We start from the raw sequence: 17829 nt of genomic DNA, 5'->3' as shown, positions 1-17829 counted from the left end.
ACTATCCAAAATACAACCCACCATAATTACATACATATCTTGATGCTCTGTAGCAATTAAGGTCTTAACATTTGATGTTACATGGAGTTCATATATCTTCTAACTATACAAATAACACACCAAAGTATTCTTAGATAATAATTCCGAGAGATGAGTTAAGTCATCGTATCGTATTGTATGCATTTGGTCATCAGCTGATTAACACAAATATGTATGCATTATGCAAATGTGAAGTAGTAACTATTAATTAGGCCACAGCTGAATCTTAATCATAAGCCTAATAAAGCCATAATACAAGATAGTTGCTTCCCATTCTTTTGAGAAGATATAAACTTAACATGCATGCACTGAGGCTTTTTTTTTTCATTTTCTTCTACACTATAACTATCACATTGACAGCAAGAAAATATGAAATATAAAGTACTCTTATAGTTTATCTATACAAACATCCTCTATAGGTTGGTGTCCAATAGTCTGATCCTGTATTCTCACGATAAACCTGAGGTGTGCATGAAATAGGCACCAAGCAAAGTCCTTTGTTCTTGAGGTCAACCTTTACATCTCCCTTGTGATCTTTTCTATCGGTCGCCCATGGATCCTAAAACCAGCAACACTAATTGATTAGCATATATACAAATTATAAGCATGCTTGATAAATATATGTGTGTGTGTGTATGTATATGCATACGCACGTACGAACCTTGTGTGAATTTGTCTTCAAATAAGGGCTACTCAATAGCTGCAAAATCATGGAAATGTAGCTTAGAGGATGTATATAACAATCTGGAAATACTATTTTCTTCGAGCGTAAATTGCAACAAGAGATCCCAAACAAATTATTAAAAAGAAAGATTATATATGATAATATACCACATGCACTTGGTCTTGCAGGAACTTGATGTACTGAATCGCTTCATATAGTACAGATGCAGTATCAGTCTGAAAATTAAACTAAATATAATGAATATATATGATGATAGAGAGTGTGAAAAACAAGAATTAATCCAGTTGAAATGAAAATAATAATTAGCAGGTTGTACATGTGTGGCTGATTTCTACTCACCTTTCCAAATGGAGACACGATTTGTTGAAGGGCAGTGATCCTGTCCCCGAGCTTGACTTTTGGTGCCTGCATCTGTCGATTCAATTTGTAAATTAACAATTCAAAAGGCAAAAGTTAATATTATTATATCCGAATTAATTAACAAAGATGAAGCATGATTTCTTTTGTCCTTTGCCTTTTTCTTCTGTATAGAGTACCTTTACAGACGATGAAACTGTAGAAGTTTCTTGCTTAGGCTTTTTCAAGACTGTTTCTGATGATGTGTCGTCCGTTCTTTTCTTCTTTCCTTCGTTTGCAATCCCTTGTCCTCTTCCGCTACTCACTCTTGTCTGCGTGTTATGCAAAGAAATTGAAAATCATTAAAGGTAAATTGACTTTAAGAATAAATTAATCACTTGATTAATTGAGCATACCGAGGAAGCTTGCTTCTTAGAATATTGATCAGATAAGTTGGAAGATTTGAAACAGGGCTTGGGTGCATGACTATCAACCATGGCCGACTTGTTGCCTAATCGGCTACTAAAAGATATAAAATCTGCAAAATTTCTGGCATCGGCACTCGTAGCACCGCATGAAGAATAAGAATCGGGCAAAATTGATCCATTTCCATACAAGTACTTGCCGTTATGGTGATCTGCAACCATTGCGTTAACGTTGTTGAGGCCAATCTGATATTCAATGCCATTATTATTATTACCAAACGACGGCGTTATTCCATGTAAAGCTCCTCCTCCTCCTCCTCCTCCTCCTCCTCCTCCTCCTCCTACACATGCAGCCTCAACCTTGCTACCATAACATGAAAATAAACTGGATCCCGAGTTTCTATTTGTAATATTGTTATTTCCCATCTGAGCATCACATGAAGTCGAATCGTTATTGATGAACGCTTGCGGCTTCAAGTAGTGATGGTGATCATGATCCATAACTAGCTGTGGTTCGGGGGGCGCAATGGACCAGGTGCTCACCAGATTTGACAGCTTGGTTAACCTTTCGTTCTCAATATTAACATTATTATTCATGTTGTTATTCTCCATAAACCCTCCATTTAATTGCTTCTCGAAACTGTTGAAATTATTCGATGCAGCTGAGACGTACTTTGTGAACTCCCAAGTACTGTTGTCCAGTTTCTTCAAGTAGTCACAAGCAGGTTCATACATGACATGATCAGTTGACAAGCTCTTGGACGACAGCGCATCGAGAAAATTCTCTCCAACATCATGATCATTGTGGTGTAAATCATTGTTTCCATTAACGCTTCTGCATGCATGGTTCAACCTTAAACATTAATCGATTATCACATATACAAGTTAACCTAAGTTTTTAAATGAAATCAATATCACCCTTTTAATTACTAGCTGCCCTTATTATATGAAAGTATATATCACACAGAAAATTTGGCTACTTACAAGAGAACATGGTTCCAAATATGATTGTCAGAAACCTGCTCTCCGTTGATCATATCGTTGTTGGGAGACGCAGAACGCTGATCAGCAACCTGCAGTCTGCGAGAGGAGTCGACGCTGAGGCTTGAGTGGTTGGAGGCATTGGTAAAGGAAGTGCTGGAGATTGAAACATCCTGGTCAACATCATCACAATTATTAGAAGAGTTGGAGTACTTCTGGTTTGGCTGCTGCGGCTGCCATGGGTTGATACCCAAGTTGCTCCATGAAGAGAGCTGAGAGCCTGCTGCCCCTGTACCTGCAGCTGCATGGAGATCCCACCAGTTTGGTTGTGCTAGCTGTGGAGAGGAAGAAGAGATTGCAACACAAGAAGTACTTTCTCGGCATTCTTCGGCCATTTTTCTGAACTTCAATAATCTTTCAGTCGTTCTTTTTCTGTTTGTAAGTGAGTAATTAATGGCGGTGGACTGGAGATGCTGTGTGTATGGTTGGTGGTGATTTTAATTGAGCTAGTCTTGTATTGCTTTAATTCTGAGCAGCTGGTGGTGGAGGGTTTGGAAATAATTTTTCTCATGGGATTGGAATGGAGATATATATGAATATGAATATCCGTTGGGTGGTGACGTACAGGGTTGTAGGTTTTATCAAATCAATTATAGGGGAGACAATAAAATATGCACCCTCAGTATTTCCACTAACGTTCGTGGGTAATTATTAATTTATATACGGACATAGCTAGCTGGGCCACCAATACCCCAGACAGACCCAGAGTTTGGTTTAGTTTAGGGTTTCTTCTTAATGCCCTTCACTCATACATACAAATTACAATACAAGGGGAGGAGTTTGGTTTAGGATTAGGGTGGAAGCCTGCATTGCATTTGCATTTGCATGTATCTCTCTATTTATTTCTTTATTCACTAGCAAGCAAAATACCACGTTCTTTTCGTATGGATAAGAAGCATGACACGACGACACTACTCACTCGTAAGCAAAATGTGTACCACATTCTTTATTTTTCGTAGGTGGTGGAACCATGATTTTATTTCCAAACAATTAATTTTAGTTATACAAATCCATATATGGGTTGCAAATGAGACTTCTCTTAGCATCTGTGTCATGGATATGTTTGATAACCTTGTAATTTTGATTAAGCTTTATTTAATTGTTGTTAGATAATACTAAATAACAATAGGGATTATTGTAACACACTAATTTATACTAATTACTGGTGTTATTGATATATATATATATATATGTTGTCTTTCTCTTTCAAATAAGTATGGTACCAACATATTTTTACTTACTTTCTTTTAACAACCAAAGGGGTGTAATAATGGTGCCCTTGACAAGCAAAGCTGGTATATGTGTGAAACGAGAATAATATTATTTTGTATATCTCCCATCAATCACGCTTTAATTGCAAACCTAGTTTAATTTTAAATAATGTATTGATCAATGTACAATGTTTGGGTGTGAGTCTCAGAGCATGGTCACCCAAAGGGGGTATAATAATGGTGCCCTTGACAATAAAATGATATGAAATTTGCATAATAAATAATTAATATATTTAGTATCTTTTTACTTTATTGTGTAATTAATAAATCCGATCCTTTAAAATGAAAGGTGTTGTTTCTTGGCCTTTGCATACATGGTCTAGTTGGTGGGTGTTTTTATTAAGTGGCACTCTACATCAAAGTTCCACTTGAGAAATTTCCAACCTTTTTAATTTCCCTCTTCTTCCTCCATTAATGGCCCATTGGCTGCACAAGGAAGTGAGCTTTTTGGTTTCTTCATTGTAACACGAATGACGGTGTGCAGTTAGTCACGTTAATTTTATAAGTTAATTAAATTCTAGCTTTCAATATCATCCACCCAAATAATGTATCTTTTATTTCTTCTCTCTAGTCTCTAGGTTTGGAATGGAAAGTTTGATTAGGTGGGGACCAAATACATACCATAGGTTAGGCGGCGTTATATATATTTACTTAATAATTTTGTTCCTATTTAAACAATAATGACTTTGAAAAGTTCATATTCTTTTCTTTTAGAATTTAGTATTCTCAATTAATTGTTTTCTAATTTAATTATGGTGCAAAGATAAATCTTCTAGGACGAGGCATCTTTCTGGTAAAAAGATATGACTTGGACGAGAGAATCAAGCTTGCTGCGTTTGACAAGTTCTATCAACTAAGGAAGGATATGGGTAAGATTTGAAAGAATAAGGCTAACTCCCATTATGTAGTTTGTATCTTATTTATATGTGCAGTGAAGGTTTATTTTATATACACATACACACGTGTGGATGGATGCTTAATCGATATATTAACTTTAAAAAATCAAAAGAAAAAATTAACCTATATATATGGGCTCGTTTGATAATTATTTTCATTTTCATTTTTAGTTTTCATTTTTTGTGCTAGAGTATAGAGAAAATTGAGTGTGAGGATGATATTGAGAGAGAGGATTAGAGGATAAGATGAGAGGGAGGAGTAACAAAAACTTTAAAGTGAAAATAATTTCAAATATATTTCAGTTTTTACTTTTTGTTTTCACTTTTATTACTTATTCCTCTCATCATTCCCTCTCATCTTCCTTCTCAATTTCATCAAAAAACGGACCTACTCTTCGACTAACATGGGCTATATAGCCCAAGTGACTTTGTCTTTTTAAACCTAAACTGATACACCCATTCCACCCAATGAATAGCCCCGCACTGCACTCTCTTAATCCCCCTTCACCTCTTTTTCTCTCTTTTTCTTTTTGGTACAAAGGGGGCCAAAGGCCAAACACAAAAAACTCTTGTTTCTTTTATTTTGTTGGTAAAAAAAACCCCTCTTATTTACTTTTTTGGTAAAAAAATAACTCCCCTTCACTTCACACACTGCACGTAGAAAATATAAAAGAACTATATACTAGATACATTTTGAGGGCTAAAACTCATTATGTCATCATGATTAGGTGTAGTCTTTTGTTATCAATGAATTTCACTTTGTATTGTCAAGTTTAATAACTATGTGCGCATAAGGTAAATTTAGTCCACCCCAATTTGAAATCCTGGTTCCATCCCTGATTCCATCTTTACTCTCATTCTCACTTCCATTATTCCTCTTTTTTCTCTACAATAGCAAAAAAATGAAAACTAAAATTTAAAATTGAAATGATTATTAAACGGGCGCGTATATACATGCGCAAAAGAGCATATGCATTTGAAATTCCACCGTCAATATTATATAGCCTTGATCACTAAGTAACCGACCTCCTTTGTTTTGTATATAAGTGGTTTTTGAATCGATAATTCTTGAAAGATAGCCTAAAAACACAGTTAGCATAATTAGTTTACGGTCTAAAAACAAGATAGTCTTATTCGAAGGAAAATAAAGACATCTTTTCTATAAAAGCCCCATATAGAACCAGGTTTTGGCCAAAAGTATTCATCATGAACCAGCTCTTGTTTCATGTAAAGTGAATGAATTGGAATAGAGTGACTTTCTAGTTCAAAGCCAATCAAGATTTCCTCGTCGACATTCTTTTCCATTGGTATAATCTGCGGTATCTCCCCTTCAAAAGCTACATGCAATTAAGCCTTTAATTTTTGCTTTAGTGGAAACAAAAAGTCCGCTAACTTTTGTGTGTAACGAATAGATAAAACCTCGGTGGCTTTATACCCGATGCCAAAACCAACCAAACAGAAATGGCCACTTATTTGAAATTAAGATAAATTAATACGATAAAATCCATATAATTAAGCGTAAGCTTAGGTCGATGCACTGTTGGTGATGGAAATTGAGGTAGCCAGTGAGATTGAACCTTGAAAGATTTTGTTAGAAATATATCAACAACAACCAACTCCAACCGTAGGATTCCGCCCATGTTGGAGAGATCTTGTTTGGGATTATCATGCCATTGCCATCACAGTAACTACAGTTAGCAACTAAACTAATCTTAATTAAGCATATAAATAAATATGCTTAAAGTGAACCCGGTTAAAAGTTGGGTGAATTAGATACACAACACATGAGCTTGAGTGCCTAAGACCCAAATATGATAAGAGGTCCATTAAGCATAGTGGCAGCCACTGTCGTTTCTAACTTTCCTGGACATGTTTCAATTGCTTTCCCGTGAGAAAGCTCCATCCATGGAAAGGGTTGCTCGACACGTGTCATTGGAAAGCACGAGTCTCCTACTTTTGAAAAAAATAGATTGGACGGGACAAACTAAATTCGTTCAATAGCACGCCACCTTTAAACAAATGAAATGGAAAAGGAGCAAATGATTTATTAATCAATTCATGTAAAGCACCAAAGGAATGAATAATATGTAGTTAAATATTAATTATTTGGTTTAGTGGTGCTCCTTCGTTTCTTTACATGTAGCCACATCAACCTTTACCAAGAAATTGTATAACGACATTGCGTCTCTCTTGCTTACAAATCAAAGTTTAAGGCATATGTAAGAATAATTCATCAAAAACTAAAAAAGAAAAATCTCAATACACATATCGAAATGTGACTATCAAGAAAATATGCGTTAATACTTTCATAAAAGAAAGCAATTATTTTCCATTGCATTGTATAATACATGTTGACCTATTTAAGTAATTTGGTAGGGAGTGATTAGACACGACTTTCTATTAATTTATTAAAAGTTATTTACTTGGTGTCAGATTTCCAAACTCTCTGAGTCATTCGAGTCCAACTCATCTCCTAAAACAAAAACAAAAAACCTTTGATGGTGACTTCACAAATGTCAACTATTTGTTTTGATTTCAAATCAAAATCTCTGTGTTTTATAGTTCTTACTTTCCCATTAGATATGGTTTTGAAGTAATTAATGGAACTATAATTGTGTGGTTCGCGCACGGCTTTGGTCTCCTCCAATTACCACATGATGAAGTGCTCTGCGAGAGGAGAGTAGAGAGATGATTGCCTGGTTTACGTATCTGAACTTTCTCTTTTGGTTATATACTTTATTACACCAGACACACAGATACATCTGAAGAATATTGGTTTGTAATTGTTGCCAAATATATATATATATAATACTTGTGTTTTGTATTTCTCCTCAGGCATGTGTATGAGTCTCTGAGTCTATAAAATTTTGACTATCTTAATTAAAGAAAAGGGTGGCAAGAAAAGAATGCACATTGAAACAAGTGGTTGTGGTTAAAAGGCAAAAAGGATGAATTTAGGCATGACAAGCACACCAAACCAAACGCATAATTGTCAGTGTAAGAAGGGAATATACAACAGCGCCCATCCCATCCCAGGCCAACCAATGAAAAACATGTTACATCTTTTTTCTCTTAAAGGTTACAACCTACTACATCCTTCCTTCCTACTTTTGTTATTTAAGAGTTGCCAGAGTGAGAAAAACATGCACTTTTGTCTTAATAAAAAATATTTATTTTACATTTTGGCGAAGTAAGAGCATTTATTGGGTTTTAAACATATTACTTTATATAACCGAGGGGTTTACCTCAGTGGTGAGGTCCCTCCCCCTTCCCCCCGGTCATCTATTTGAATCCCAGGATAAGTGCCTCCTCCCCAATGCAATGTATCTATCGCTAATTCTTAAAATACATGTTTCTATATATATATATATATATACACACACACACACACACCTCACCCACACAAACCTCACCCGTGTGTCAATATGTTTTCTATATATATTGATTTCTACTTGATTTCAAACATAAAAACTCCCTTATGTTAGTATCTATTGTCTCTGTCATTGGGCTCGAAGCTTTGGTAGTATCTGTTGTCATCAGCCATGCTGATGCTATCACCATTGGAGGCCACGCACAACTCTTTGTCAGCCATATATGGACTTCAAAGTTGCTAACTAGATTCCAATATGAACTTCACCATTGCGGAGATGGATCAATAACTCTATGAGTGTCTTATTAAATATATAATACAAATATATGACTTATTAGAGATAATTAAGTGATTAGATAATGGAGATGAAGAGATCATAGAACAAAAGCTTTGCTTCAACTAAATGTTGGGTGGATGCAGTACTTGTAGTACACTAGAACTCAATGCCACTTATAAATAATAATGGAGGCACTAGCTAGGAATCAAGTCATATTCATGGTTCAACTCCTCCAATGATATAACATGGGATCGAACCTTTGTTTTTATGTTTAAAATCAAATTAAAAACCGAGATTGCAGATTTTCTTTTTAGGTTTTTGTGGATTTTTACTTATGAGGGTGTTTGAGTATTTTTGGGTGAAGTTTTTGCTATTTTTGAAACTTTTTATAAAAACTAATGTCTACGAAAGTAAGGGGGTAAATTTTGGCTAATTTTGATAAAAACTTCTATTTTTTCTTACGTAGGGAACTTATAACTCATGGTTAAAATCAATTACATTTGCTAGCGAGATTTTGTGTTTGAATTCCCACTCTCCCTATCTGAAAATGGAAAACAGGCAAGGATGGATTGTTAAGGAAATACCCAAAAAAAAAAAAAGAATAAAGGAACGACCCATATTGTAAATTCGGGAAGTGGAAATTGGTAGTATGGCCCACCCTTCATATATGGGCCCTGTGTAGAGCGTGGCCAATCCTTCTTATTGGGCTCATCCACAAGGTCGTGACCGTCGAAATTGATAGGCCCACACTGTTGGCATGCTTGCGGCATCATTCACCTGAAATCCTCCTCGACTACCCAAACCCTTACCCTTCGAGTTGTGCCAAATCTACACAAATACCCCTACCATATATCTCTTGGTCAAACTCGGGATTTCATTTTATTTATTTTTCTTCCAAAAAAATAAAAAACAATACACGAGGTCAAATTCGTAATTACAGTATTAATAATTTGCCCCATACATAAAAAACGAAAATTGCCAATACTGAATAGAAAGAAAAGAGAGTAAAATCTCAGAAGAACAAAAACCCGTTGCCAAAATCCCAAGGCTTCCCAAATCGGTACGTTCCACTGTCCTTGGAAACCCTAGATTATGTAGATGGTAAATGAAATGAAATCCAGTAGCTTTGGAAGCAAATAAAGATGGAAATTTTTATGTTGTTTGTTGTTGTAGAGCAAGCGAAAGATGGATGGTGTGATATCAGCCAATGACCAGCAGGGCCTGGTCACTTCGTTTTTGGAGATCGCTGTGGGGCAGACTGCCGACACCGCCAGACAGTTTTTGCAGGTTACTCTGAATCTCACAATTAGTATCCAAAACGCATCGCATTGATCTCCTTCTTTGTTTTCGTATTTTTTGCTCTTTGGGTAAAGAAAAGTAGTTGTATTAGTAGATTCAGGTGTTCATTGGATTGCAAGGTGCTTACTTGAGTCTAGTATAATGTATGGATATTGAAAATTCCAATTTTTACATAAACAGGCAACGGGCTGGCAGCTTGAGGAGGCAATTCAGCTGTTTTATGTGGGTAATGAAGCAGGGTCAATAGCTGCGGCGCAGCCTCCGACTGAAAATATTGATCATTTGGCGGATCAAACTTCTGGGTATTTCATATTGTTCAGTTGTGCTTTTTCTTTGTTGGCAGTTTTTTTTCCTTTTTTGACATTGGGTTTGTAGCAGTGCAAATGAGAATGTGGTACATCATGGTATAAATGAGAATGTTGGACAACTTGGTGAAGATGAGGTGCGCCCTCCTATGCCTGTTATAAGGGACGTTCTTTATGATGATGCTGCGCTCTATGGGTATGTTCATCTTTAGCTTTGTCCTTGGACTAGATAGCTTTGTATTCTATTTCGGTGTGTTGTAAAATTTCTTTCTTTCTTTTTTCCCCCGTTTCTTCTTAAGTATATGATATACTTAACTTGATCATGGAAATGTTTTCTTCTTCCTTCGAGTTAAGATCTTCTGAATTGGGTTTTCCGTTTACATAACAATGCATTAGTATTGTAGGATAGTGCTAGGTCTGTAGAAATTGCATTTTGAGAATTGGGAAATCACATGGTATTTCATTATTATTCCTTCATTCTTTCCTATAGCGATTGGCATGCCTCGTGTAAAATACGAACGGAGTTTGATAATTGGAATGTTGTAAAGTTTCAAAAAGTCTCCTTTCTATTTCTTTGATAAAAGTAATATAGGTGGTGTATTATATCTGTTTTCCTTTGTTATTAATATTCATGCTTCATGTCAGATGGTGGATTTTTATTGCACACAAGACTACATGGTGTGATTTTTATTAGTTAGTTGATTTCATTTTATATGCACAGTATTTACTTTGGTCTTGTGCAATCTTAATATTTAAACCCACCCTAACATGTAGTTGCAAGCCAATATGCATGTCGTTTTTTTCTTTTCACAAGTCATTTTATATGGTGTATTTGGCCTCTTTTCTCATCGTATTTTAATAAATGGAGGTTTCTTTTATGCCTATTTCATCTAGCTCACCAAGAGCAAGATTTTCACAACATGAATCGGGTTCTGTAATTGCATTCCGTAACTTTGAAGAGGAAATGAAGCATCCTGGGGTATGGGAATCAGGCCAAGGTGCTACATCCTCTGCAGAAACGGCTCGAGATAATCTTGCTTCCTTATATCGTCCTCCCTTTAAGCTACTGTTCCAGGGTTCCTTTGAAAAGGTATGGTCATTTGTTATCTTCCAGGCTTCATAGTTTGTGTAATGTAGAACTTGAATGGTTATAATCAGTATATTGGTGTTATGGGTTGCCAGGAAGGGCTTTGTGGAGGTACCCCTCATGTTTTGGGCTTTTATTCTTAGTCGGAGAAATTACATATATCAGATCTGATCATGAATCTTGCAGCTGTGACTCTCATATAAAACCTTTCTGGTTTGTTATACCAGATCAATCATATAGATTCAAAATATATGAGATGCGGAAATCAAAGAATACTAGTTGATCAAGGGACATGTAGAGTGATACAGTCATTGTTTAGTTATTCATACTCATTGAGCAAATAAAATTGAATATTTTTTTATACTAATGCAGGCAAAAGGTGCTGCTTCTGTCCAGGACAAATGGCTCCTGGTGAACTTGCAATCCACTAAAGAGTTCAGCTCTCATATGGTAGGCATTTTCTCTGCGGTCTATTTCATTTTTGGTTTGTTGGTTTCTTTGTTTTTCTACATGTAGACTTGTGTGTGTATAAATACCTTTCTTTGTGAAGCTTAATCGAGACACCTGGGCCAATGAAGCTGTCTCTCAAACCATTATTACTAATTTTGTATTCTGGCAGGTCAGTACCATGTTTAAGTGACAATTTATTATATATTTATGCTTGCTATTTCTTTCTATTAAATTAAATTAGCTGTGCTATTTTATTAGTTATACAAGTGCAGGCTGCTGATGGGTTTTATTTGTTGATAAATTCCTTTTACATGTTATTGGCTTATCCTCCCTTACGAACTTTATTGTTTGGTATTTTGTGAAGCTTGTGATATGCATGTGCACATTTGCTCTCTAGATATACATACTTCGAGATAAATGATACGTAATTGGGTTGGCAATTACATATGCATTATCATTTTCCCTTGGTAGGAGTGTAATAGCAAGTAAATCTTATCCAAGGCTGCCATAGATGGTTTGACGTTTTGTTAGGATTATAGTATATGCTAATCTATGAACCAAACGTTTCTAAAAGGTTGAGATTTTTTTATCCAAGGCTGCCAAGATTCTTAGAATCTCTTTTTGGACTTCAGAATTGTGAAGATTATGTTTAATTGTGTTAATCTTTGTGTGGGATTTTCTTCCTAATTTGTATGACAGCATATGTGGACATGAATCTTTTGGATCACCTTTATGCTTCTGATTTAACCAACCGTTTTTGTTTGTGCTTCATCTGTTTGATGTTGGTCTGCAAATATAGACATATGATGATACAACTGAAGGCAGGAAGGTTTGCACATACTACAAGTTGGAATCTATGCCTGTAGTTCTCATTATTGACCCCATTACTGGGCAAAGAATGCGTTCATGGAATGGAATGGTTCAGCCAGAATGTTTGCTAGAGGTAAATGCCATGGCGTACATTGTATCTTCACAGTTGAGTATAAAGTTTTCTCTTGTTAGAGAGCTTAAGAAACCTTTTCCTACAATGATCAAACTTTTACTTTGAAGTTCAATTTTGGCATGAAAACATCCTTGCCACTGTAGGATCTATTACCCTTCTTGGATAGTGGCCCCAGGGACCATCATGTAACTTTGTCCCATAAACGCCCAAGAGAAAGTTCTCTGCCTCAGCCACAGAAAACTAAAGGTATGCGTGGGCTTCCAAATATCTTCTGCTATATTACATTGCAGTGAACCATTTTGCTTCTTGAATCTGTTGAATTTTTATTATTTTTCAAATTATTGCATGGGTAAACCTCTCTGATTGATCCTAATCCTTGTTCCAACTCAACAAAGTGGGGTCGGGGTAGTAGAAAAAAAGGAAAAAGAAATCTTTTGTAAAGTGTAATATGAAGTGAAATGACATTAATATGCTTAACTGAATGAATGATTGAAGTATGCTTTAGAAGAAAAATCTGCAGCTGAAATTATAGTTGTTTTCCCATTTTACATATTGTTTCATTATTTGATGCTCCTTTTGATATCATAAATGGGGTTGCTGTTTATGTTGTTGTATGAGTGATTGTTTCAGCTTGATTGTAGTGATATTAGATAGAAGTTTTGTCTGAATAGTTTTGTATTGACATTGACATATCTCTTGGTTAATGTGCTTGGTTTCTTGTGTTCTCATGAAAATATGCTTGGTTTCTTCTGTATTAAATACCTGTGTCAGTATCTGCGATGGTGCTTTGTGTATTCGTGTTGTATGTGGTTTACTAAGAGGCTCAGATGGGTGATTGCTTGTACATACCGTCAAATTCGTAAAGCCGTGACATCTCCGAATTTGTATCCATCTTTGCTAGCAGCTGAATGATGCATTCTAGATCTGCTCTTGAAAACTTGTTTTGGATTTGTTCTTTCCTTTCCTTTTTCTTCTTTTTTTATTTTTTTTGGTAGATGAGCTGCATGTATGACTTAAGGTGCTTCAGTTGCAGACGAAACTAATGAAGAAGACGAGGAAGTGCAGCGCGCATTGGCAGCTTCAATGGAAGGCATGCAGGAGACAGGTGGGATATCCAAAGATAAAGATGAAATCATTACTGACAAGGAGGAGGAAAAATGCTCAGCTAAGGCGCCTGCATATCCACCTTTGCCTGAAGAACCCAAGGGTGATAAGAACCTCCTTTGCAGGGTTGGAGTCCGTCTTCCAGACGGACGCAGGGTGCAGCTGAATTTCCTTCGCACTGATCCAATTCAGGTAAGAAGTGAAAGAAGTTTTTTTGTATTAGTATATAACGGAAAAGATTTGAATTGTGATTAGCATTTAACAATTAATTGCATCTAAACCGAGAGAGTTTGACTGTGTAAATCATTTTTATCAAAGTTAAATGCTTGCAGAGAGTTCATGCATATGTTTGACAAAATTTGCACAGTAGACTTATATGGCTTGCACTACCATCGAAAGGATGAGCACAGGCTGTTATTAGCAGGATCTATTCTACTCCCCTCCCCTCCTAGGGTTGTCACTAAATTTGAATTGTCTGTTTTGCAGATGTTGTGGTCATTCTGCTATTCCCAACTCAAGGAAGCTGAGACAAGGCCGTTTCGGTTGACTCAGGCAATCCCAGGAGCTTCAAAGAGTCTGGATTATGATTGTCAATCTACTTTTGAAGAGTCGGGGCTTGCCAACTCTATGGTCTCAGTTACTTGGGAATGAATGAATGAATAAAATCATGTTAGGGAATTTTTGGTTTTGTAATTTTGTTTATACATGTTTCAGGACTTAGGAGGTGTCGTTTAATGGATGGGGAATTGGGGATGCAGATTTTGTAGTGTACTATTTATTATGTATATACTCATGCAAAGGGCGCATGAATCTACACTTGTTTATGCTAAATTTGGCGCTCTCTCTCTCTCTCTCTCTCTCTCTCTCATTAGAGTTTTGTATGGATGGGCCACGTGGCACGAAATCTCACTTTAGAATTTTGGGCTCTATCCACCTTTTAACAATTTGATTCTTTCTATGATTTGGATCGTATCTCAACATCTTTTGAAGAAAGGACGAAATAGTAGACCAAGAACTTTAAGCCTAACTCCCCCCCCCCCAAAAATGGCTCAATAATATATAGCCCGAGCCGAGATGGAATTTGATGGGATGGATGCTAGAACATTTTAGACAAGACATGGGCCTAACTTTTAGACCATTTTAACTTTTGACAGAATTCTCTTCGATTAAATCAAAGAGATCAAAAGCTAGAAAAGTTTCACGAAAGGGAGGGTAACTAGAAAAGTTTCACTTGTCGGCACATGCCGACAATTGAAAAACAAAGAGATCAAAAGCTACGACATTTTCGTATTCGTGTCAAAGATATTTCCTTTTGGTTACTTTATATATTGTATTAAGGCCACAATATCTTTCTTTTCAAAAGCTAGATTTGGTGGAAACAGTCTTTTCATGATCTATGCATGTTCATCTAAATGTTCTGAGTTATCCACTGCTGGAAATTAGTTAAATATAGATCATATATATATATATGGATAAAATATAAATTCTCCTATGCAAACATTCGAATGTTATTACCGTGTGAACATCATGTATTTTGTATTCTTTATATTTTCCTTCATATTTACAATGACATCTGCATGAGAAAATAACTTATATAATAGTTGTTAAACTTAAAATCTAAAATAAACCAAATATGTTTGATTAATGCTGTCAATAATGTAGGAGTGATCTCCCTCCTTACATAAAGGAGAAAAATATCACATGCCAAAAAAGTAATCTGATATTCACTAATCTTGATTTTTTTTTTGTAGGACGAGTCCTTTCCAAGCTGTTTTCCAATATTTGAAACTAATTTTGTTCAATTAATCTTGTAAAGTTATCTTTTCATCATAAGCCCTGATTACTTTTATTATATACATAGGACATTGAAACCAAATCTAAAATAACAAGTTGTACAGTTATAATTAATTTATAAAAAAATTATTTTAGGCTTAGCATTTGCATATATAACTTATAAGCATATACTTGGCATAAACAATGGTTTCAAAATCCAGAGGGAGGTAGCTAGGGATATCCATGATGAGTGAAGCAAGAGAGAGAAAAAAAGACGTTTGACAGCTCAATGGAGCTTGGATTGTCGTCATATAATGTTGGCAGAAAGCACAGATCACGCAGTGACAAGTCACCGCTGCTGCACTAGTCCCAATAATGTATTATGTATCGACACAGAGTCGCAGAGATGTACGTGTGGCTCCTCTTTTTCTTCTTTCTTTCTTTTTATTAATTACTTTTTTTTTCATTTCTCGAATCTCCTTCTCAATGGCATACAACTCTTATCTATCTATATAAGGGCTTGCAAGCTTAGTAATCTTTTACATCGATATACAAACTAAGCTAGCCTAGCTACCTCACCAGAGACATATACATTATAAAGATATGGAGCGCTCCATGCGTTTATTTTCAACTGCCTTCGTCTTCTTTCTGCTTCTGGCAGCTGCTGGTAATATTTAGGCTTCTTCTCTCGTCTTTCCTCTGGTTAACTTGTAAACTATATATATATATATATATATATATATATATTTATTAAACTGTTGGGATTAACTAATGTATATGTTTGGAATGATTTGCAGGGATGATGGGGCCAATGGTTGCTGAGGCTAGGACCTGTGAGTCTCAGAGTAATCGGTTCAAGGGAACTTGCGTGAGTACAAGCAACTGTGCATCTGTTTGCCAAACTGAGGGCTTCCCTGGTGGCCATTGTCGTGGCTTTCGCCGCAGATGCTTTTGCACTAAACATTGTTAATTACCGATGATCGTGATACTCCTGCATGCACATTTCTATGTGGGCCTGGGAGGAGACGATTATGAATGTTCACTTATATCAGTGGCCGTACGTGCAACTAAAATAAATAATTATATAATGACCCAATTAACAGTTGGGTTATTATTATTATATCCTTGTTATTGTTCATGTTCTTGTTCTTGTTCTTGTTTATTAATTCAGTACCACCCTCGTGAGTTGCCTTGCCTTGTTTTGTCAACGATGTCTTTGTAATACCCCTACGTTTTGTAATAATGCAATATTATTGATTGCCTCAACCACACATGTAGTCATTTTGCGGCGGGGGAGCAATTTAAATTCCAATATTTCAAATTTAAGGTGGCCATAAATATATGGAGAGAAAACCTCACCACAAATATTCGAAATCAAAAGTTTGCTGGCCAAAATAGGAGCTGGAATTTTTCAACTCCTTAATTTGGTAAAGGAGCTAGCTTCCTTTACGGAGATGGATCTTCTCTACGACCCTGTATAAAAAGCCCTTCCATGGCTGTAGTTCTTTACAATAATATTTGATCTCTACTGCATACACAAGCACACACATACACACAGATCAAGCTCGCACGCACACACACACACACACACAGAGATAAAGATGGATCGCTCCATCCGCCTTGTTTCAGCTGCCTTCGTTCTTGTCCTGCTTTTGGTGGCTACCGGTATATCTTTTAATTCCCTTAATTAATTTGATCAGTACATTAATTATGTATGTAGATTAATTAATCAAATTACGGATGCATGCATGGATGTTGATTTGACAGAGATGGGACCAATGGCTGTGGAGGGAAGGGGCGCTAAGAAGGTTGAGCCAAATAAGAGGACATGTGATTCTCAGAGCCAAAAATTCAAGGGGATGTGCTTTTTGACAAGTAGCTGTGTGCAATCGTGCAAATCAGAGGGCTTCACCGGAGGCCAATGCCGCGGTTTCCGCCGCAGATGCTTCTGCTCCAAAAATTGTTGATGAATCACTTTATCATAAAAGTGTATATGTGTGGGAGAAAAACAATCTGTGGAACCGGAGCGTGCTTGTGTAATGAGATCTATTGATTGACTCAGCTGTGCTGGGTTAATTGCTTTTGCTACCTAATAAACTAAATGACTGCATGGATAATTTCTTTTATTGTTTCTTGTGTTGTCCTCCTTTTTTTAATCTCCTATAGTTTTTTATTTACTTAAAAATATTCTTAATCTCCTCCCTCCTCTCGAAGATTATGAGTCGATTAAAGGATCCCAAACCTCTGAATTTTGGGCTAAAAATAATAAAAACAACTCAAACGCGTTATAACTTTAAGGTTAACATTAATTTTGGTTAATTGAAAAAATAACTTATAATTTGATAATGTGGCGTCTATTGGATGGTTAGATTGTTTGAGTGGCTTAAATTTAACAAAATACGGGTAAATGTATGAGAACTAAATGTAGAGGCTCAAAATTTCGATTAGGATATGTGCACAACAAAAAATGAAAAAGAAAAATCTCGCAATCAGTTGACACAAATTTTTTTTTTTTGGGTAACATGGGC

At 36.0% G+C, this 17829-nt stretch overlaps 4 protein-coding genes across 7 annotated transcripts; 3 read left to right on the top strand and 1 right to left on the bottom strand.

The window, feature by feature from the left end:
• Positions 1–234: 234 nt before the first annotated feature.
• LOC103321351 (uncharacterized) lies at positions 235–3118 on the bottom strand. The gene is made up of 7 exons (XM_008223152.3): positions 2470–3118; positions 1477–2320; positions 1261–1392; positions 1064–1135; positions 871–939; positions 701–739; positions 235–598 (listed from the first exon to the last, which is right to left on the bottom strand). Exons 1-7 carry the CDS (start codon positions 2859–2861, stop codon positions 434–436), a joined length of 1713 nt encoding a protein of 570 aa, XP_008221374.2. The 5' UTR covers positions 2862–3118; the 3' UTR covers positions 235–433.
• Positions 3119–9279: 6161 nt separating this feature from the next.
• Positions 9280–14359, top strand: LOC103321017 (UBX domain-containing protein). 4 transcript variants are annotated; one of them, XM_008222762.2, is made up of 11 exons: positions 9280–9400; positions 9514–9627; positions 9820–9941; positions 10018–10140; positions 10839–11034; positions 11404–11481; positions 11582–11650; positions 12281–12424; positions 12568–12670; positions 13458–13720; positions 14015–14359. In XM_008222762.2, the coding sequence occupies exons 2-11, from the start codon at positions 9526–9528 to the stop codon at positions 14177–14179; spliced, it is 1365 nt and encodes a 454-aa protein (XP_008220984.2). In that variant the 5' UTR covers positions 9280–9400; positions 9514–9525; the 3' UTR covers positions 14180–14359. The 4 variants fall into 4 exon arrangements, with proteins under 4 accessions (XP_008220984.2, XP_088900779.1, XP_008220982.2 ...); XM_089044653.1 differs by having other exon boundaries at positions 10015–10140; XM_008222760.2 differs by having other exon boundaries at positions 9281–9400; positions 13452–13720.
• Positions 14360–15808: 1449 nt separating this feature from the next.
• LOC103321019 (defensin Ec-AMP-D2-like) lies at positions 15809–16567 on the top strand. Its single transcript, XM_008222763.3, has 2 exons — positions 15809–15968; positions 16099–16567. The coding sequence occupies exons 1-2, from the start codon at positions 15905–15907 to the stop codon at positions 16269–16271; spliced, it is 237 nt and encodes a 78-aa protein (XP_008220985.1). The 5' UTR covers positions 15809–15904; the 3' UTR covers positions 16272–16567.
• Positions 16568–16714: 147 nt separating this feature from the next.
• Positions 16715–17427, top strand: LOC148919733 (defensin-like protein 1). Its single transcript, XM_089044658.1, has 2 exons — positions 16715–16966; positions 17069–17427. The coding sequence occupies exons 1-2, from the start codon at positions 16903–16905 to the stop codon at positions 17266–17268; spliced, it is 264 nt and encodes an 87-aa protein (XP_088900784.1). The 5' UTR covers positions 16715–16902; the 3' UTR covers positions 17269–17427.
• Positions 17428–17829: the final 402 nt, after the last annotated feature.

Source organism: Prunus mume, linkage group LG2, assembly GCF_029339155.1.
Source record: "Prunus mume cultivar Tortuosa linkage group LG2, ASM2933915v1, whole genome shotgun sequence".
Classification (NCBI taxonomy): domain Eukaryota; kingdom Viridiplantae; phylum Streptophyta; class Magnoliopsida; order Rosales; family Rosaceae; genus Prunus; species Prunus mume.
The sequence above is the reverse complement of the archived record's forward strand: the minus strand, read 5'-3'. Positions and strand labels throughout refer to the sequence as shown.